Source organism: Lucilia sericata, unplaced genomic scaffold (assembly GCF_015586225.1).
Source record: "Lucilia sericata isolate MDLA Ls3-8-SP2 unplaced genomic scaffold, ASM1558622v1 Contig001507F_arrow, whole genome shotgun sequence".
NCBI classification, from domain to species: Eukaryota; Metazoa; Arthropoda; class Insecta; order Diptera; family Calliphoridae; genus Lucilia; species Lucilia sericata.
Window position 1 is genome coordinate 65809 of NW_023995434.1, and position 23022 is coordinate 88830.

Below are 23022 nucleotides of genomic sequence, written 5' to 3' on the forward strand. Positions count from 1 at the left end.
ATGGGATGCGTCGTATACTTTTACATAAGTATATTAGTACGGCAACAGCTGTTGGGATTTAAAATGTTTATCTATCATTCACTACTAAGTCAAAAATAATCCCTATTGGCTTTACAATTTTTTGTGTAAAAAAACGTTATTTCCTTTTCTTTGCCTTTTATCTCTAGAAATAGAGCTAAACATACAGGGACAGTGGGTTTATGCTTGTATTTTAACACATCTTAGTTTTTTCCCTTTTTAACTTCCTTTTAGAACATTTAAATTATAGCAATATTTTTGCTTCATTTCCTTTTAGGATAAACTATTATTTTCATTAATTTTGAATATAAATCTTATGAAATCAGAGGGTAAAATCGATAATGCCGAATGGATGTTTCTGCTAACGGGCGGCATAGGTTTGGACAACCCACACAAAAATCCAGCCAAATGGTTGGGCATACAAAGTTGGAATGAAATATGCCGTTTATCGGAGTTGAGTAATTTCAAAGGATTACGTGAAGATGTGGTGACTAATATAGAGCAATGGAAATTGCTATTTGACTCGGCCACACCACAAGATAATGAGGCCATTCCTGTGCCATGGCAAAAACGTTTGACTTTGTTTCAGAAATTATTGCTGCTGAGAGTTTTTAGACCCGATAAATTAGTGCCTGCTATATTGGGTTTTGTGGCCTCGGAAATGGGTGAAAAGTTTGTAGAACCTCCCCAATTTGATTTGGCCGCCTCATTTGCTGATTCTCATTGCTGTATACCTCTGATATTTATATTGACTCCTGGTTCAGATCCTACTGCTACCTTATTGAAATTCGCTGATGAACAGGGTTTTGGCAGTAATCGTTTGTTTTCTTATCTTTGGGCCAAGGTCAGGGACCCATAGCGGTTAAAATGATAGATGAAGGTGTAAAAATTGGGCAATTGGGTGGTTTTACAAAATTGTCATTTAGCCAAAAGCTTTATGGCCTCAACTGGAAAAGATTTGTGAGGGCATGGTACCCGATTCCACACATCCCGATTTTCGTTTATGGCTGACTTCCTATCCGGCAGAACATTTCCCGGTTGTGGTATTGCAAAATGGCATAAAAATGACCAATGAACCACCCAAAGGTTTAAGGTCCAATGTGGTGCGTTCTATGCTGTCAGATCCCATTTCAGATCCGGAGTGGTATGAGTCTTGTAAACAAAATCAAACCTTTAAGCAGCTCATATATTCCCTATGCTTCTTTCATGCGGTTATACAAGAGCGTCGCTACTTTGGGCCCATAGGCTGGAATATACCCTATGAATTCAATGAAACCGATTTGCGTATAAGTTTAATGCAACTGAAAATGTTTTTGGATCAATATGAGGGGGTCAACTATGATGCCTTGAGATATTTAACGGGAGAATGTAATTATGGTGGCCGTGTTACCGATGATTGGGATCGTCGTACTTTGAAGACTATACTTAATAGATATTATTGTCCGGAGGTGTTGGATCTAGAGACGCCATTTTATTTTGATGATAAGCAGATTTATTATATACCAGTGTTCAAGGAAGTGGAAAATTATATCAACTATACCAAGGAGTTACCGCAACAGACTGTACCGGCCATATTTGGTTTTCATGCTAATGCGGATATTATGAAGGATCAACAGGAAACGGATATGTTGTTAAGTCATACTCTATTAACACAGGTAAGTGGAAATTTTGGTTTACTTTAGCTCCCAATACTTACAAGTTATAAAAGTTTTATTGTTATTGTTAAATAATCTACTTAATTATTTCCACTGCTCTCCAGGATCGTGTGGTAAGTTTCAGCTTAGTTTGTAATTTAAATTTTTAAACATTTAATCCTTTTCTATTTTTAAACTCTCCCAGGATTTACATGAAAAACGGGTAAGTTTATTATAGCTTTTAATAATAAAGCTTTAACTAATGTTTTAATGCTTCTTTACATGCTTTCTCTTCTGGCCTTACACACACTCACAAACATACACACAGTTATATAAAAAATCCCAACCCTATTACCTAGAAACACTAGCGAAACGTTATCCAGAAAACATGTTCCTACCCACCTGTCCTACTTGTCCTGAATTTATTTCCCTCTATTACTCTCACAAGGATACAGCGGGCCGATGCTAATGATGATGCCGAGGGCGGCGGAGAACGTTTGTCACCCGAAGAGGTTGTCATAAATGTAGCCACCGATATTTTGCAACGTTTACCCAAAGATTTTGATCGTGATGCAGCGCTCTATCGTTATCCTACCAGTTATCATCAGAGCATGAATCGGTGTTAGTTCAGGAAATGGTACGTTTTAATGTCCTCTTATCGACAATACGTTCCAGTTGGTTACATTACGCAAAGCTATTAAAGGTAAGTGAAATTTGGGAATTCAAAATATTCAAAACATTTATTGAAAAAATAAGCAATTACAAAATTAATTAAAAACTAAAAATATATTTCGAAAAATGTCTAATTATCTTCATTGTCTGTCTCAGAATCTTTTAACGTTTTCAACGTTTAGCGTAATGTCATAAGTGGAGGGCACCGGAACGGAATATTTAACAGTGGGATCATAGGAGAAAGCTACTTCCATTACACCGCCAAGCATCATCTTCTTGTATGGGTTCTTCCACTATGATTTTCTCCTCTGGCTGTTCCATAAAACGTACACCAGAAGGCGCTATAGTTTTAATTTCTTCTTCTTGTATGGAATCCACCTCTATGACTTTCTCCTCTGGCTCTTCAATAAAACTTACAGTTGGCGATTTATCAAGTGGCTCCAAAGGCTCTTTAAGTTCTTCTTCAAGTTCTATTTCTTCTTCCTCAATTTCACTTCCTCAAAATCTTCTCTTTCCTCCAAACTCTCCGATTGCTCTTCGTAAACCTCATAGGAGAGAGGAGAAGATTCACTCCTCACTGCTTCCTCACATACTTCTTCCTGCTCTAATTGCATTCTTTCTAAAAGTTCTTCCGAAGAGGTTTGTGCAAATATTGGAGTTTTAGCAAATTTCAAATCACTTGAAATAAAATGGGTACTGGGTACAATATGAACTTTACGTGGCTCTGGCTGAGGTTCTGGTTCCTCAAATTCATCCATATTCAATAACGAACGATCTGCTGATAACTGGTCGGGATCTACTAGCAATAACCTTTCACCACTCTTTAAGCATTTGGTAACTTCTGCAGACATAGATTTACACAAAGATCCTAAACGTTTAATTTTTACCTCTTCACAACACTCCAGAGATATTTTGTCTTCGGAAAGATCTTCAATGATCATATCATTTTCTGAACACACCAAATTGGTGTGAGCTTGATGTTGATGAAAACTGCAAGGTTTTGGCATATCCAGAGAAATAATGGAACCTTTTGGTATGACCTTTTCAAAAATATCATCCAATAAATCGCGAACATTTTCAAAGGCTATACGTTCGTCTTCGGTGCGCCAACGTCTTCCGGGCACTGCATAGCGTATGACTTTTCTTATAATAGCTGCAGCTTCTTGTTGGGATCTAGAGCAACAGCAATAATCTGTGCACTCACAATCCGAACTACAATCGGGGGAGTTAAGATAAAGATCATTGTCTATAAGACGATCTACAAATTCATTGGCTATACCAAATGACACATCATAAGACTCTAAAGCACGATAAACTTTACATAATAAAACATCATTGATGATATAGTCTATGCAGTCATCTCGTTCCAAGCGATACATAATTTTTTCCACATCGGGCATAACAATATCTTTCAATGCGTGTCTAAGAGCATGATAGTTCATAGGGTTTTGAACTTCCTTTAAGGACTCTAGCCAACCGGCAATTTCTTTATCCATTTCTCGGGCAATTGCTGTAACTTGCTGATCGGCTTTTTGCTCGGCATAATCTTTGATATCTACCTCGACTATAGATTCCAAAAACTTATCTGTTGTTTCTTTATTTATTTGCTCACATTCCTCATAGAGTTTCTCATATTCCTCACGCATGCAATTCTCTTTTGCCTTAAACCTGCCTCGGCCGCCTCACGACGCCAACGCTCTCTTTTAGCCAGCATGGTGAAAAAGTGTAATTTTCGTTGCTCCTTTAGGCGACACATTTCCTCGGACAGAAAACGCATTAGCCAACCATTGTATTGCCCTCATACGAGCTTATTAAATTTTCTAACTCTTCACTACGCATTTCCTTTTGCACCATTTCCATGTGCAGACGTTCAGTTTGTTTTTGTCGGCGTAATATTTCCATAGATTCTATATGTTCCATTTCCTTCCAGGCAAATCTCGAATCTGCAGCTAAAGAGCTGGCACTAGTTGTTGAATCATTGTCTTTTGGTATGTGTATTAGTAAAGCTTGCGGGGATTTTCCACTGTTTGCTTTACGGTTTTAACAGACTCTTTCGCTTTTAAGCATAATGGTGTGTATTTCTGCATTCGGGAGGATTCTCTGAGATTCTGAAATGGAAAGAAGAAGTGTAATTTATTTCAGAAAAATTGCGGTATATTTTGTTTGGATGTCTCCGTAGTACAGTTAATAGTCTGTCAGTATTAATGTTATGAGCCAGATTTTCTTTTAACAGAGTGTAAATGTGATCGATAATGGCCTTCGTTTTATTATGGTTATCTTCGGACCTGATGTAACTTTCCTTCAAAACAAACTAACTAACTAACTAACTAACTAACTAACTAACTAACTAACTAACTAACTAACTAACTAACTAACTAACTACTAACTAACTAACTAACTAACTAACTACTACTAACTAACTAACTAACTACTAACTAACTAACTAACTAACTAACTAACGACTAACTAACTAACTAACTAACTAACTAACTAACTAACTAACTAACTAACTAACTAACTAACTAACTAACTAACTAACTAACTAACTAACTAACTAACTAACTAACTAACTAACTAACTAACTAACTAACTAACTAACTAACTAACTAACTAACTAACTAACTACTAACTAACTAACTAACTAACTAACTAACTAACTAACTAACTAACTACTAACTAACTAACTAACTAACTACTAACTAACTAACTAACTAACTAACTAACTAACTAACTAACTAACTAACTAACTAACTAACTAACTAACTAACTACAACTAACTAACTACTACTAACTAACTAACTAACTAACTAACTAACTAACTAACTACTAACTAACTAACTAACTAACTAACTAACTAACTACTAACTAACTAACTAACTAACTAACTAACTAACTAACTAACTAACTAACTAACTAACTAACTAACTAACTAACTAACTAACTACTAACTAACTAACTACACTAACTAACTAACTAACTAACAACTAACTAACTAACTAACTAACTAACTACCTAACTAACTAACTACTAACTAACTAACTAACTACTAACTACTAACTAACTAACTAACTAACTAACTAACTACCTAACTAACTAACTAACTACTAACTAACTAACATACTACTAACTAATAACTAACTAACTAACTAACTAAACTAACTAACTAACTAACTAACTAACAACTAACTAACTAACTAACTAACTAACTAACTACTACTAACTAACTAAACTAACTAAACTAACTAACTAACTAACTAACTAACAACTAACTAACTAACTAACTAACTAACTAACTAACTAACTAACTAACTAACTAACTAACTAACTAACTAACTAACTAACTAACTAACTAACTAACTAACTACTAACTAACTAACTAACTAACTAACTAACTAACTAACTAACTAACTAACTAACTAACTAACTAACTAACTAATGAAATTTGAAAAAAACGATATAACCCCGAGACCTTATGAAATGCACTCTTCCGAAAGTGACTTAAATTTTAATCCGAATTTCGATATTTACTATAATTTTAATAAATTTCTAGTGAATTGATCTAAAATGACTCATCATAGCCGAATACAATATTCTAAATTCTTTGTATTTTGGAAATTTAATACTAACCCTTAAACTTCATATAACTTTTTGAGATTGCTTTCCGAACAAAAGTTCTGTTCCACTTCCTGCAAGACCTCTTTGGGCTTAGACCATTCTCTGAGTTTGGCAAAGGGACACTTTAGATTTTTAGCATCCATTTTAACGGCTCTCTTCTCCAAATCATCCATACGCATATTGAAACCTTTTTTATAAGCAGTAAAATGTCTACGGCTGGGATTTACGCCATAGCGCATTTTGGGGGCATAAAATTCGGAACTTGGATCTCCCAGTTCCTGGGTAATATGTTCTTTACGCCATACTCGGGGCTGTTTATTATGTTTGCTCTCCAGACGTCTTAAAGCTCTATTATACTCAATTTCATTTTTCTTAAGAGCTGCCTTTCTTTGGCTTCTATCAACTCACAGCTCTTTTGTATTCTTGCTTGGGAAGCTGTCTGCATTTCTCGTTCTCTTCTATCAAACATACGTATTAATAATTCCAATCTTAACATTTGACACTCTTGTATGTCTTCCTCCCGCTCAATCCAGTGCTCCCATTCAAAAGCTTCCAAAATATGTTCATGCTTTTGCAGCTTAGCTTGTTCTTTAGATTCCTGCAGTTGCTTGCGAAAGTTCTCTTTTAAAGCTTTAGCAAATGACCAACGTTTGCGTGCTCTTTCTAAAACTTCCACTTCATATAAACCGGGAGGGCCATCTCCTGCTAAAATGGTGGGTAATTTAAAAATTTCTAAATTTTCCAATTCTTCAGGATGATTAGAAACACCCGGTAAATAGGGCAAAGTTTGAGCTGATGATTCGCTATAGTAAATTTGAAAAAAGATAAATGATTCTTTTGTATAAAACGGAAAAAAAATGTTTTTGTTATTAATATTAATCTAAATGAATTTATGTTCATACATCTATTTTTAATGGTTCTTTGTGATTTAAAAATTTTCCTTTCATATTTTAAGCATAATTTCCACTTGACTGGATATTTTTGCTTGTAACATCAGCTATCAACCTCATCATTATCATACAAATCATGATTATTATAATTACGTAGGAAAGAAAAACGAAGATGAGGGACAGACAGGATGATGTTGATGATGATGAGTAACAACAATAACATTAGCTACAAGGCGGTATATTTTTTTATCAGGGTAATTATAGAGCTTCATTTAACATTATCTTATTTACTGCAGTTGTTGTTATTTTTTTCAACTTAATGGCCCTTGTTATCAAAGACTGTAGATGACTGCCGACCATCATCACTATTATCGGCGTAATGATGAAGTTTGATAAAGATAATTTAAAATTGAACAAAGACTTTGCTGCAGATATGGACATTTTAAATTTTAAAATGGTACAAGTTTCTAAAAAAAAGTACTTTAGGATTAAAAGTAATAATTGGTCTACATATTATTTACTAGTTTATACTAGTACTAGCTATACCCAGTGTGCTTTGCTACCCTAAAATCAATGTATATAAAAACACTTTACGATTTGAAGATTCTAAATGTAATAGTTTTCCAGATATACATTTTCTACACTTTGGGAATGTCACGCAATTTATTGCAAGTTCGCCAATTTTTCCAAACGTTAATTTAGATTTTAATAAAATCTGTGAAATTTTAATATAAATTAATAATTTCACACATGTACGAAATTTTGTATTTAATTCATATGGGAGATCCCAAGATCCTATTGATAATCCGCCCATTTTTCTCTAAATGTTCACATAAATGTAAAATTTTCTAGTTCTTATATTTTTTCAGATATATGAATTTTTTATTTAATTCATATGGGAGATTCCAATATACTATATATACTACCCAAATGTTCACATTGACTTCAAAGGATTTTTGCTCTAATAGTTGCCCAGAAATACGATTTTTTATACTTATTTCATATGGGAGGTTCCAACCCCCCTAATGAAAGTCCGCCCATTTTCGCCAAAATGTTCAAACAAAATTTTAAATTTCATCGTGCAAAATTTGAGGATTTTAGGTCTATTAGTTTCTCACACTAACGACAACGCCAATTTATTTACATGGATGTTAAAGTTGTTCTTGCAAAATTTGAGTATTTTAGCTGTAATAGTTTTTCAAATATACGAATTTTTCTATTTACTTCCCATATGAAGTTCCAAGTCCCCTTGATAAAATCCGCCCTTTTTCCCCAAAATGTTCAGATGAATATTAAAGTTCTTCTTGCAAAATTTTAAGAAACTAGCTCTATTAGTATCCCACATAAACGAATTTTGTATATTTTATTCATATGGGAGGAGGAACACCCCCCATTGGTAGTCCGCCAATTTATTACACAAAATGTTTACATGGATGCTAAAGTGCAAAATTTGAAGGTTCTAACTCTAATAGTTTCCCAGATAAGCGAATTTTTGTATTTCATTCATATGGGGGTGCCACGCCCCTACTGCTAGTATGCCCTCTTTTTTCTTATATAATCATATTGATTCTAAAGTGTGTCCTACAAAATTTAAGGACTCTATCTGTTATATTTTCTCAGATATACTGATTTTAGATTTTCTTCATATGGAAGGTGGCACGCCCACTATCGTCATTCCTCCCATTTTATCCAAAAATATTCTTATGGATGTCAAAGTTGGACATACAAAATTTGAGGACTCCAACTCTTGCAGTTTCTGGGATATGCGACTTTTAATACTTATTTTGAATGTGGGCGTGGCACGTCGCCCACTTGAAATTTTGAACTCAAAAGTAGCCTATAGTTCCTTCCAGACATACAGGAATGCACTGTGAAAATTTCAGAAAAATCCGTCCAGCCGTTTAGCTGTCTATAAAGTCCAAACAAACATACAAACACATATTCATTTATATATATATAAATATGGTACTAGTCCACTGTTTAACTAATCTTTCTAGTAATCTATGGGCTAGTCTATTATATACTACACCACAGACTGGTCTATTGACCACTCCATAAATCAAACATTTGACTAGTCTGTGGATAAGTTTATTGATTTTTCTATTAACCACTAGTCCACAGACTAGTCTATGAATAAGTTTATTGGATGGTCTAGTGTATCGAGTGATTTTTGGACCGATCTATTGACTGGTCTATTAACTAATAGTTCATAAACTAGTCTGTTAAGTAGTAAACAGACTTATCAATTGACAAGTTCACACTATTATCAATTGACTAGTCCACACACTAACTAGTATACACACTAGTCTATTGAATCCTGATTAGTCCAAAGATCAGTCTATTTTTCTAGTCTTTGGACTAATCTATTTATTGTATAGTATTACCGATATAGTTATTGGACCACTCTATTGACGACTAGTTGACTGGTTCATTATCCAGTCAATGACCAGTCTATGACTAGTTCATTAAATATTACACAGTCCAGTCTTTCCTATGGATTGGTCTATTGATTAGTATACTGGATAATCTACGGACTAGTCTATGTATAACTAAGAGAAGTTTACTGCTGTATTTTTATTACTGAACAAAAACTACAATAGTATTGAATTTTCCATCCCTGCTACATTCCATTCTGTTTTCTTAGTTCTGGTGGAGTGTAAAAGTTAAATGCGTAGGTTGATGTTATTTTGAAGGATTTTAAATGGGGATTATAAAATATTTCCTTTCTTAACTTTTAAGCTCAAACCTGACAGGATTTAATAAATAGTTTGTAATTTGTATGCACGCCATTAAGAAAACATGGGTGGTGATTTTATCTTTTTGTTTGTAAAATATTGAATTAGTGGTCGTAGATTAAGAAATATATTCTGGGTCCTTAAAGATTCTTACGATTTCAGTCTTATTTGTCCTTATGTCCAAATTTCGGTATAGTTTTCATAAAGATCTATCGTAGGCCCTCATGAAAATCTAATCGTTTTAAAGGCCGAAATTATCATGAATTGCCCAAATCTGAATTAAACTGTATTTAAAAAACTTACTCATATTTAAAATCCTAGTTAAATCAACTTTACTAAGCTTCATTTAATACAATTTTTAATCATTTTAGAATGTTTAAAAACGCAATTTAACCTGTACACAGTTGTGTTGCCAAAGCTTTTATCTTGTCGGCATCTGGTAAACTTTCCGACATACCCACCACCCCATTCCACTCCCTGTTGAGTTGTTACTAAAAATAAAATAATACATTTTATATCTATCATCGACAGATTATATATATCAAATTTGTTAAAAGCATTGGGAAGAACTTCTCAGCAAATCATACATCATACAACATCATTCTGCCACATACATATTTTTGTTGTTGTTCATATCCGTGTGCATTTACTTTCAATTTGATTGTGTTTTTATGTTTTCTTATACAATTTTTTTTTGTTTTTAATCTTTTGAATTTGAATAATAACTCACCGAAACAGTGTGTGTGTGGCACGTGTCCTGCTTTATAACATTGCGTCGTTGTGGCAGCATCAACATCTGACAATCGCCATTTGCTTTTATTTGATTATCGTTCAGTTGCAAGTTGATGACATTAACTTGTTTCTTGGGATCAAAGAATTTGAAGCCACGGGTTGCAGTTTACATTGACTTGGTGATAAAATAATTTATCGACTTCGTGCCGGTGGGTACCTGTTAGGAGTGAATTGGAAGAAGTTTTTGTTAATTTTAAAAGTAAATATACCTATTAAAAAATTTTGTAAGATTTTTGTAGATAGAATTATCGAATAATAGATCCGCATCCTAGATAGCTAGCTAGATAGCATTAGATAGCATAGTAGATAGATCGACTAGATCGACTAGATAGATAGCTACGCTCGCTCTCTCGCTCGCTAGCTCGCTCGCTCGCTAGCTCGCTCCTCGCTCGCTCGCTCGCTCGAGCTCCTCGCTCGCTCGCTCGCTCTCATCGCTCGCTCGCTCTCGCTCGCGCTCGCTCGCTCGCTCTCGCTCGCTCGCTCGCTCGCTCGCTCGCTAGCTCGCTCGCTCGCTCGCTCGCTCGCTCGCTCGCTCGCTCGCTCGCTCGCTCGCTGCTCGCTCGCTCGCTCGCTCGCTCGCTCGCTCGCTCGCTCGCTCGCTCGCTCGCTCGCTCGCTCCTCGCTCGCTCGCTCGTCGCTCGCTCGCTCGCTCGCTCGCTCGCTCGCTCGCTCGCTCTCGCTCGCTCGCTCGCTCGCCTCGCTCGCTCGCTCGCTCGCTCGCTCGCTCGCTCGCTGCTCGCTCGCTCGCTCGCTCGCTCGCTCGCTCGCTCGCTCGCTCGCTCGCTCGCTCGCTCGCTCGCTCGCTCGCTCGCTCGCTCGCTCTCCTCGCTCGCTCGCTCGCTCGCTCGCTCGCTCGCTCGCTCGCTCGCTCGCTCTCGCTCGCTGCTCGCTCGTCGCTCGCTCGCTGCTCGCTTTCTCTCTCCTCCTGTCCCCGCGTTGCCCTTCTGTCTCGTTCTCCTCGTGGCCCTTTCCCTCCTTTTCGCTCCCACTTCGCCCACTTTGTATGTCGGGCCTTAACCTTGCCTTCCATCTCTTCTTTTCCATGAAGATTTTATTTTTGCCTTTTAGAATGGTCTTAACTTCCCCCTCTCAATCTTAAACCCCTTCCTTTCTTTTCATTTCCTTCCTCCTGACATTCTTCTTCCGTTATATCCCGACCTCTTCTTCTCTTCATGCTCATCCAATCATCGCCTCCCTTATCATTACTATTACGAGTAGTGTACTGCAAGTATTGTGGTATGGCCTGTTGGGCGGTAGTGGTAGTACTTGAAATTTTCTTATCAACTGGGGGACCATCATCATCAGCGAAAACATGTTATTAAAATTTACACACATTTTTGCTGATTTTGCTGAAGAGCTTGATGGCGATGTCAACATTTTAGTTTTGGTTGTTTGTCCATTGCTATTACTGCTACTTAAAGCAGTTTTATTATTCCTTATTTGAACTGTACCACTATGGGGAGTTGTTGAATAATTGGTATCCCTTAATGGTATATTTCGTTGAGTTCTTAAAGTCATTGTTGCTGCTATATTATTAGTTATTTCTTCTTTAGATTGTTGTACTTTTTGTATCAATTTTCTTCGTTAACCTTTATAAGCCAATGAGTATTTTTCTTTTTTTGTAACATTCACAGAGAAAGGTTTTCAATGACCTTAATTTTTTAAAACGTTTGCTGTTTCTTGTTTTTACGTCACGTTATTAGTTTATAAAACCAATATATTGTATAGATTATTGGTCCAAAATAAATTATTTAAATTTCAATTTATTTTAATGACATTTTTTTAGATTTTTCCTTTCTCCCTTTTTAATGTCAATTTCACTTTTATTTCGTTAATTTAAAAAATGTTTACATTTTCGTCTTATCCATTTTTATCGTAAATATTTATTTTTGTTACTTTTTTGTTTGCAGGTTTAGTTGTAATGTCTGCCGCTTATGAATCGGTTTACAAATCGATTTTAATCAGTAAAATTCCTGCTATGTGGGCTTCCAAATCCTACCCCAGTCTAAAGCCTTTAGGTGCTTACATCACTGACTTCCTGCGTCGTTTAGCATTTTTACAGGTAAGCTAATATCTTTTCCTATTGTATTAAAAAAAAGGATTTTTTGACTGTAACTAGGCAACATTTTATTTAGAAAGTGGGCTAGAATTGGTAGGATAGTATATGAAATGTTTATAGGTACATGACCTTTCGCAGAATGGAAAATATTTGGGTAATCATGTAAGTTGAATAAAAAGGAAAAAAGAGTTACATAAAAAGGAAATAAACACATTTCTGTTAGTTGTCAAATATTAAAGATATAATACACTGAAAAAAATTAAGAAAATACACCTATGTGTTTGCATTAAGAATTACAGTTTTATGATCCAATCTCTGCTATTTATTTATCTCTCTATCTATCTATCTATCTATCTATCTATCTATCTATCTATCTATCTATCTATCTATCTATCTATCTATCTATCTATCTATCTATCTATCTATCTATCTATCTATCTATCTATCTATCTATCTATCTATCTATCTATCTATCTATCTATCTATCTATCTATCTATCTATCTATCTATCTATCTATCTATCTATCTATCTATCTATCTATCTATCTATCTATCTATCTATCTATCTATCTATCTATCTATCTATCTATCTATCTATCTATCTATCTATCTATCTATCTATCTATCTATCTATCTATCTATCTATCTATCTATCTATCTATCTATCTATCTATCTATCTATCTATCTATCTATCTATCTATCTATCTATCTATCTATCTATCTATCTATCTATCTATCTATCTATCTATCTATCTATCTATCTATCTATCTATCTATCTATCTATCTATCTATCTATCTATCTATCTATCTATCTATCTATCTATCTATCTATCTATCTATCTATCTATCTATCTATCTATCTATCTATCTATCTATCTATCTATCTATCTATCTATCTATCTATCTATCTATCTATCTATCTATCTATCTATCTATCTATCTATCTATCTATCTATCTATCTATCTATCTATCTATCTATCTATCTATCTATCTATCTATCTATCTATCTATCTATCTATCTATCTATCTATCTACTATCTATCTATCTATCTATCTATCTATCTATCTATCTATCTATCTATCTATCTATCTATCTATCTATCTATCTATCTATCTATCTATCTATCTATCTATCTATCTATCTATCTATCTATCTATCTATCTATCTATCTATCTATCTATCTATCTATCTATCTATCTATCTATCTATCTATCTATCTATCTATCTATCTATCTATCTATCTATCTATCTATCTATCTATCTATCTATCTATCTATCTATCTATCTATCTATCTATCTATCTATCTATCTATCTATCTATCTATCTATCTATCTATCTATCTATCTATCTATCTATCTATCTATCTATCTATATTGTATTACCTTTGCAAAAGGAACTTGAGATTTTTTGAACTTTCAATAACATAACAATAAACTTTTCGATTGTCTTTCTAGAAATGGTACGAAGAAGGTCCACCCACCACCTATTGGCTTTCGGGATTTTTCTTTACTCAAGCATTCCTAACTGGAGCACAACAGAATTTTGCCCGAAAATATGTTATACCCATCGATTTACTCGTTTTCGACTATGAAGTCTTGCGTATTGAAGAAGATCAAATTGCCGGTGTAAATGCACCCGAAGATGGTGTTTATGTTTATGGTATATTTCTAGAAGGAGCCAGATGGGATCGCATTGAAAACTATTTAGCTGAATCACATCCACGTGAACTGTTCGATCGTATGCCTTTAATATGGATGAAACCAGTAAAGAAATCCGATCTTAAAGCTAGACATATTTATGTATGTCCTCTCTACAAAACGGCCGAAAGGCGTGGTGTACTCTCTACCACGGGTCACAGTACAAATTTTGTGGTTGGCATGCTTTTGGAATGTAATCCAAACACAGATACTTCACATTGGATTATTAGGGGGACAGCTTTGTTGTGTCAGTTGAGTTTTTAGTTTCAAATTTTTCAGTGTATTTTGTTTTCTTTAACAAATTATTTTATTTTTTAATAAATATTGAATTTGTTTTTATTAAAATAATGAAGTATTTTATAGCTCTCTATAGAAAACATTGTGTCTGCTATTTAAAATTGTGTGAATTTTATACAGCTGTTGCAAACTGTGCATCTGCTACAGGTCAGACTGTTTTCTATAGAAAACTTTTTGTCTGATATAGAGCAGACAGTTTTCTTTTGAAAACTGTGTGTCTTCTATTGAGCAGACAGTTTTCTATAAAAAAATTTATGTCTATTATAATGTGGAGAACTTTCCATGGAAAATTGTGTTTTTGTTTTCAGCAGACAATTTTCTTGAGAAATTTCTGAGGCTGATTTTAAGTTTGATACATTTGCAGAATATGGATTTTTCCAAAAAGTTGCCGTTACGTTTCTAAAGAAAATATAGTGTAGGGTATATGATTATGAAAATACCTTTAGCAATACTGAACAATGACAACGGTAAAAATAACTTTTTATAAAAATTAAACGAAGAATAAAACAAAAACGATTTGTGGAGAAAAATGGTAAAAAAGAAGTGGCTTATTCCAAAGTTCAAGAAACAATAACAGTGGTATTGCCCTAGCTGTGCTGAAAACATTTTGTTATTTTACGTTTAATTTTAGTGGGTGGTTATTTGGGTTGTAACTGTGTCACTTGAAATATGCAAATATCTCAAAGTATTGATGTACGGTAATGTAAATATGTAAGAATTTTATTTAAATACAAACTTTATTTGAATGTGTATGTGGGTGGTTAGGTATGTGTATTTGCGTAGAGTGGAGGTTTATTTAAATGTTTGAAAATTTATGTAACAACTTTACATTTAATTTATTTTTTTACTTTTTCTTTATTTCGTTCATTTTCCATTTATTTGTGCTTACTTTACACAAAAATTTTTATTTTAATTAAATTTCACTTTTTATTGGTGAACCAAGAAGAAAAATAAACTTTTGATAATTGCAAAAGGAAAAGTATTTTTTAATTAAATACATATTTTAGGGATTATACTTAATGTTAACGCAACGAAAATATTTATGACGAAAAAGAGATAGTGAAAAAAATAATTAACAACTTAGTGGAATGAATATTAGGGGTTATAAATTAAATATCGAAACTGAATTGAACTAGAACTGAACTAGAACTGAACTAGAACTGAACTAGAACTGAACTAGAACTGAACTAGAACTGAACTAGAACTGAACTAGAACTGAACTAGAACTGAACTAGAACTGAACTAGAACTGAACTAGAACTGAACTAGAACTGAACTAGAACTGAACTAGAACTGAACTAGAACTGAACTGAACTGACTGACTAGAACGGAACTAGAACTGAACTAGAACTGAACTAGAACTGAACTAGAACTGAACTAGAACTGAACTAGAACTGAACTAGAACTGAACTAGAACTGAACTAGAACTGAACTAGAACTGAACTAGAACTGAACTAGAACTGAACTAGAACTGAACTAGAAACTGAACTAGAACTGAACTAGAACTGAACTAGAACTGAACTAGAACTGAAACTAGACTGAACTAGAACTGAACTAGAACTGAACTAGAACTGAACTAGAACTGAACTAGAACTGAACTAGAACTGAACTAGAACTGAACTAGAACTGAACTAGAACTGAACTAGAACTGAACTAGAACTGAACTAGAACTAACTGAACTAGAACTGAACTAGAACTGAACTAGAACTGAACTAGAACTGAACTAGAACTGAACTAGAACTGAAACTAGAACTGAACTAGAACTGAACTAGAACTGAACTAGAACTGAACTAGAACTGAACTAGAACTGAACTAGAACTGAACTAGAACTGAACTAGAACTGAACTAGAACTGAACTGAACTAGAACTGAACTAGAACTGAACTAGAACTGAACTAGAACTGAACTAGAACTGAACTAGAACTGAACTAGAACTGAACTAGAACTGAACTAGAACTGAACTAGAACTGAACTAGAACTGAACTAGAACTGAACTAGAACTGAACTAGAACTGAACTAGAACTGAACTAGAACTGAACTAGAACTGAACTAGAACTGAACTAGAACTGACTAGAACTGAACTAGAACTGAACTAGAACTGAACTAGAACTGAACTAGACTGAACTAGAACTGAACTAGAACTGAACTAGAACTGAACTAGAACTGACTAGAACTGAACTAGAACTGAACTAGAACTGAACTAGAACTGAACTAGAACTGAACTAGAACTGAACTAGAACTGAACTAGAACTGAACTAGAACTGAACTAGAACTGAACTAGAACTGAACTAGAACTGAACTAGAACTGAACTAGAACTGAACTAGAACTGAACTAGAACTGAACTAGAACTGAACTAGAACTGAACTAGAACTGAACTAGAACTGACTAGAACTAGAACTGAACTAGAACTGAACGAAACTGAACTAGAACTGAACTAGAACTGAACTAGAACTGAACTAAAAGCGAGAACTGAACTAAGACCAACAGACTAGAACTGAACTAGAATGAAAACCGGCACACTTAGAATAAATCTAATCAACTGAGCAAACCGCACATTTAAATCTAATCAAAAAACTGTTATATTTCGATTTGTATACCAAAATAATGTCACTATATTATCTGATATTAACGTCTAATCCGAAACATTACATTTCGTTTAAAGATATCTGTACTTTAATTTCGTTCTCAATCAACAAAACAGTATAAGTTTTTTCAAATTAAATCTCTAAGGGAAAAATCGGATTAAAAAGCAAACTCTCATGAGTGTTCATACACAAATTTAAATTAAATTTCTTGGTTGAATAAACAAATGCAAAAAATTGAAAAAAATAATAATAATATTACAAATTTACTTTAACGTTCCCTGTTCCATTTACATTACAATAATCAAATCAAAATGTTGACATACATAATCATTCTTTTGTACTACGTCTGCTGTAGAGTTGTTGCTCTTCTATATCTGTTTATGCATTTAATAAATGCAAATTCGACAAAACCAACAAAAGAGTACTCACACAATCCTTAAAATACAAACATATCGGGGAGGGAAAGTAAATGGACCCAGTACACATTCTAACTGTGAAACAAGTTAGAGTGCTATATTAGGCTGAGCCGAATCTTAAATACCCTCCTCCAGATACTTTTATATTAATGCTAGTAATAAGTAATGTGTGTTTAAGAGATTTTCTGAACCAATGTTATGAACCAATCGTGAAAAAATCTTGAAATAGAATTTTTGTATACAAAACTAATATTTGTGCCAAATTTTGTATCAATAGCTTTATTTGGTAATGAATAATGTGCGTTTAAGAGATTTTCGTAACAGGACCTTGTATGGGAGCTATGACCAATTATGTATATAAAATTATGCGCGTTGAAGTGATTTTCGGTATGGGAGCTATGACCAATTATGGACCGATCGAAAAAAATATTTTTATGCATATGAGCAATACTTATACTAAATTTTACATGGATATCTTAATTTAGTAATGAGTTATGCGCGTTTAAGTGATTTTCGGGAGGGGACCGTGTATGGAAGCTATGACCAATTATGGACCGATAGGAAAAAACATTCACAGCAATATTTCTATGCATATGGACAATACTTATACCAAATTTTATATGGATATCTTAATTTGGTAATGAGTTATGCGCGTTTATGTGATTTTCGTGAGGGGACCTTGTATGGGAGCTATGTCCAATTATGGACCGATCCAGAAAATTTTTTCTCAGAATAAATGCTATTGACATAAGATTTTAATTTGTAAAATTTTGTGAAGATATCGGCATTGTGACGGAAGTTATTAACAAAAAACCCATTTTCCGGGAATATGTACTTTTGTATGGGAGGTACATAAAATTGCAGAACGATTCTAGTAATTTCCACCATGGATCAAGATCTTGTGTAGAAACGAATGTATGGTGATTTCCATGGAATTATCTTGCATAGTTTTCGAGAATTTTACATCAGAATGTGTGAAAAATGCTTATTTTTTTCCAGGTTGTTTTAATTTTTGATTTATAACTTTTCCCGGTGTGAACTGATTTTGCCCATTTTCAATACAAAACAACTTAGGAAAATGAGGAACATTTTGGGTGAATTTGGTTAAATTTTATTGCTTTGTTCTATCGTGAGCGTGTTTTACACAGACAGACGGACATAGCTAAATCGACTCAGAATTTGATAAGGACCCAGAATATATATACTTTGTTGGGTCTGAGATGAATATTTCTTGGTGTTACACACGGAATGACAAAGTAATATATACCCTCTATCACCACTGATGGTGGTGGATGGTGTAGAAATACTCACATTCATAATATTTACATTTCAAGCTCATTCATATGCCATTTTTTATTTTCGTAAATTTTGCTCTTGGCTAGTGATAAAAACAGCAGAAAAAAATTCTTCATTTTATATGAATGAATGAAAAGAACAGGATAGAGAATTGCTTCATCAAAAATGTTAATAAATGCAAAATGACTAATGGTCTAATGGTGTTTGGACCTCGACTGACTCTAACCGATACTCTTGACAGCTACGATTTTCACAGACACAAAGCTAAACAACATTAGGCAACAAAATATGCGAAAGGAAGAGATTTTAACGCATACAATAGCACGAGTTTAATGCGTGTCCTTTGTGTTTTGATAAAGTACAGCTGCTTTTTTTATGCTATATCGATTGGTTTTATTATTAAATTTTACTTTTTTTTCTTTGTTGTTCTTGCCGTCGGTAAACAATGGACTTACCAACCAAAAGTCTCCTATGAAAATTTGCTTCTCATTTGTGATTTAACAAATAATTTTATAAAAAACTGAATTAAATTCCAATTTGAATTTAAACATCTTTTTGCTTATTTGCTGCAGAACGTGGTCCATACACTTAAAAGAAAATCTTATTATATTCTGTTATTATATTACATCATATTATATGTACTATTATATCACATTGAAATATTGTTCGAACAGAACTAGAACAGAACTAGAACAGAACAGAACTAGAACAGAACTAGAACAGAACTAGAACAGAACTAGAACAGAACTAGAACAGAACTAGAACAGAACTAGAACAGAACTAGAACAGAACTAGAACAGAACTAGAACAGAACTAGAACAGAACTAGAACAGAACTAGAACAGAACTAGATCAGAACTAGAACAAAGCTAGAATAGAACTAGAACAGAACTAGAACAGAACTAGAACAGAACTAGAACAGAACTAGAACAGAACTAGAACAGAACTAGAACAGAATTAGAACTGAACTAGAACTGAACTAGAACAGAACTAGAACAGAACTAGAACAGAACTAGAACAGAACTAGAACAGAACTAGAACAGAAACTAGAACAGAACTAGAACAGAACTAGAACAGAACTAGAACAGAACTAGAACAGAACTAGAACAGAACAGAACTAGAACAGAACTAGAACAGAACTAAAAACAGAACTAGAACAGAACTAGACAGAACTAGAACAGAACTAGAACAGAACTGAACAGAACTAGAACAGAACTAGAAACAGAACTAGAACAGAACTAGAACAGAACTAGAACAGAACTAGAACAGAACTAGAACAGAACTACGAAACTAAGAACTAGAACAGAACTAGAACAAGAACAGAACTAGAACAGAACTAGAACAGAACTAGAACAGAACTAGAACAGAACTAAACAGAACTAGAACAGAACTAGAACAGACTAGAACAGAACTAGAACAGAACTAGAACAGAACTAGAACAGAACTAGAACAGAACTAGAACAGAACAGAACAGAAACTAGAACAGAACTAGAGCAGAACTAGAACAGAACTAGAACAGAACTAGAACAGAACTAGAACAGAACTAGAACAGAACTAGAACAGAACTAAAACTGGAATACAACGACAGTAGAACTATAACTGAACATTAACCGAACTACCCCCTTATTTCTTCTTGTGTATATAAGCAAATACCCAACATACTTCGCATACAATTTGCATTTCTTTTAGATGCTTTTTTACTTTCCTTGGTTTTATTTCTGTCGAATGAATTGTGAATGAATGATTGTACATTATGAACGGTGATCTCAACTAGAATCATCCCTTGTGCTTTCCTCGTACACAATTCTATCAGACTGTCAGGCACAATTCAAACGTTACACATAAATTTACTACATATGTATATGTACTATCAAATTTTTTATACCCACCATCAAAAAAGATGGGGGGTATATTGTTTTTGTCATTCCGTTTGTAACACATCGAAATATTCATCTAAGACCCATAAAAGTATATATATTCTGGAACCTCATTAAATTCTAAGACGATCTAGCCATGTCCGTCCGTCTGTCCGTCTGTCTGTCCGTCTGTTGAAAACACGATAGAGTCCAAACGGAAGCAGCTAGCGAGCTGAAATTTTGCACAAATATTTTATATTGATGCAGTTTGTTTGGTATTGGAAATGGGCAATATCGGTCCACGATTTCGCCTAGCCCCCATATAAGGTCCCCCTCAGAAAATGACATTAACTCTCATAACTGACTAAAAGAAGCAGATATAGCGGTGAAATTCGTCATAAACATATTTTTTAGGAATCTTAGTATCATTGTAAAATTTTATAAGGATCGGTCCATAATTGACCCTATCCCCCATATAAGGTCCCCCTCAGAAAATGACAATAACGCTCATAACTGACTAAAAAAAGCAGCTATAGCAATGAAATTCGACATAAACATATTTTATAGGAATCTTAATATCATTGTAAAATTTTATAAGGATCGGTCCATAATTGACTCTATCCCCCATATAAGGTCCCTCTCAGAAAATGACATTAACGCTCATAACTGACTAAAAAAAGCAGCCATAGCGATGAAATTCGACATATACATATTTTTTAGGAACCTTAATATCATTGTCAAATTTTATAAGGATCGGTCTATAATTGACCCTATCCCCCATATTAGGTCCTCCTCAGAAAATGACATTAACGCTCATAACTGATTAAAAAAAGCAGCTATAGCGATGAAATTCGACACAAACATATTTTATAAGAACCTTTATATCATTGTAAAATTTTATAAGGATCGGTCCATAACTGACCCTACCCCCCATATAAGTTCCTCTTCAGAAAATGACTTTAACGCTCATAACTGTCCAAAAGAAGCATCTATAGCGATGAAATACGAGATGAACATATTTTATAGGAACCTAAATCGCTTTGTAAAATTGTATATGGATCGGTTCATAATTGACCCTACTCCCCATATAAGGTCCCCTTCGGAAAAATACTTTAACGCTCAGAATGGTCTAAAAGAAGCATCTATAGCGATGAAATTTGACATAAACTTATTCTATAGAAACCTAAATCGCTTTGTAAAATTTTATAACGATCGGTCCATAATTTATCCTACCCCCATATACGGTCCCCTTCGGAAAATGACTTTAACGCTCATTACTAGCCTAAACTAAAATCGTTATAGAAAATTTGACGAGGATCGGTCCATAATTGACCAAACGTCCCCTCAGAAAACAACTTTAACGCTTTTTGCTACCTTAAAAATACAAGGACAGCGACAAAATTCGACAAAAATTTCCCTATACATACATAGATGTAATAAATGAGAAAATTGTTTTGATAATAACAAATGCATCGATTCTTAAATATCAAAGTTTATTTATAAGGAAGCATTCCTTTTTGGCAATGATTTGATGGTGGGTATACAAGATTCGGCACAGCCGAATATAACACTCTTACTTGTTTATTTCTGCTGATAGACATTTGCTGTTGTTCTTGCTGTTAATGAATTTTTATTATATTTTTTGTGGCTTCTTTTATTTTAAAAAATAACGAATATAAAAAACCTGTTTTGATTACTATCGTGTGCAGGATTAAACAATAACAAAATCCAGGATTTTATTACGCATTTCAATTGTTATTGTTATGCTCTTCCTAACACCCTATATATGTATGTATAGTGCTGTTATGCTTAAATAGCAGCACGGTAGTGACACGGTAATAATGGACATATTTACATACATCTGTCGGTAATATTTTCTGAATCGATTAAACAATCAGTATACCTCTTTCGATCAGTATACTCGATCTTTCGACACAATATTACTGAAATTACTGAAAGTCTTTAAAAAGCGACATTTAATATATCCACAGGGTGTCATGATTTGCTAGGTTCTGCCAAATTTTCTTATTTGATTTTTTTTGGTTCCTTGTATTTTTTTGTGACATTTTCATAATCATCAAATGTATCACAAGAAACAATGCACAGTTTATTATCACAAAGGTAATACAATAAAATTGCAAAATTTGACATTGTTTAGAGGATAAAGTAACAAAATTATAAAATGTTTTATAAAAAAATTCCAATATGTTGATAAAATTGGTTGCAACAAAACAAATGATTCATTAAAGACATCCTATAAGTATGCAATAATTTGGAAAAGTAAGCTATAATTTGAAATATATATGTATTTGTTATGTTAAATTCCACATATAATTGTTGAAAGGCGAACTTTTCATACTTTAAAATCTTAGTTCTAGTTCGGTTCTAGTTCAGTTCTAGTTCAGTTGAAGTTCAGTTCTAGTTCAGTACTACTTCAGTTCTAGTTCAGTTCTAGTT

At 33.8% G+C, this 23022-nt stretch overlaps 1 protein-coding gene and 1 pseudogene across 1 annotated transcript in view; one reads left to right on the forward strand and one right to left on the reverse strand.

Moving 5' to 3' along the window:
* The window catches only part of LOC119611653 (dynein heavy chain 7, axonemal-like), a gene marked incomplete at its 5' end in the record, with an annotated part of 39415 nt that extends 24964 nt beyond the window's left edge, over positions 1–14451 (forward strand). The window contains 9 exon segments of the mRNA XM_037967307.1: positions 296–842; positions 845–903; positions 905–958; positions 960–1673; positions 2108–2267; positions 2270–2323; positions 2326–2355; positions 12267–12418; positions 13875–14451. Of these exon segments, the coding sequence (XP_037823235.1) occupies positions 296–842; positions 845–903; positions 905–958; positions 960–1673; positions 2108–2267; positions 2270–2323; positions 2326–2355; positions 12267–12418; positions 13875–14381 (2277 nt within the window).
* Positions 2374–4420, reverse strand: LOC119611654 (annotated as a pseudogene).
* Positions 14452–23022: the final 8571 nt, after the last annotated feature.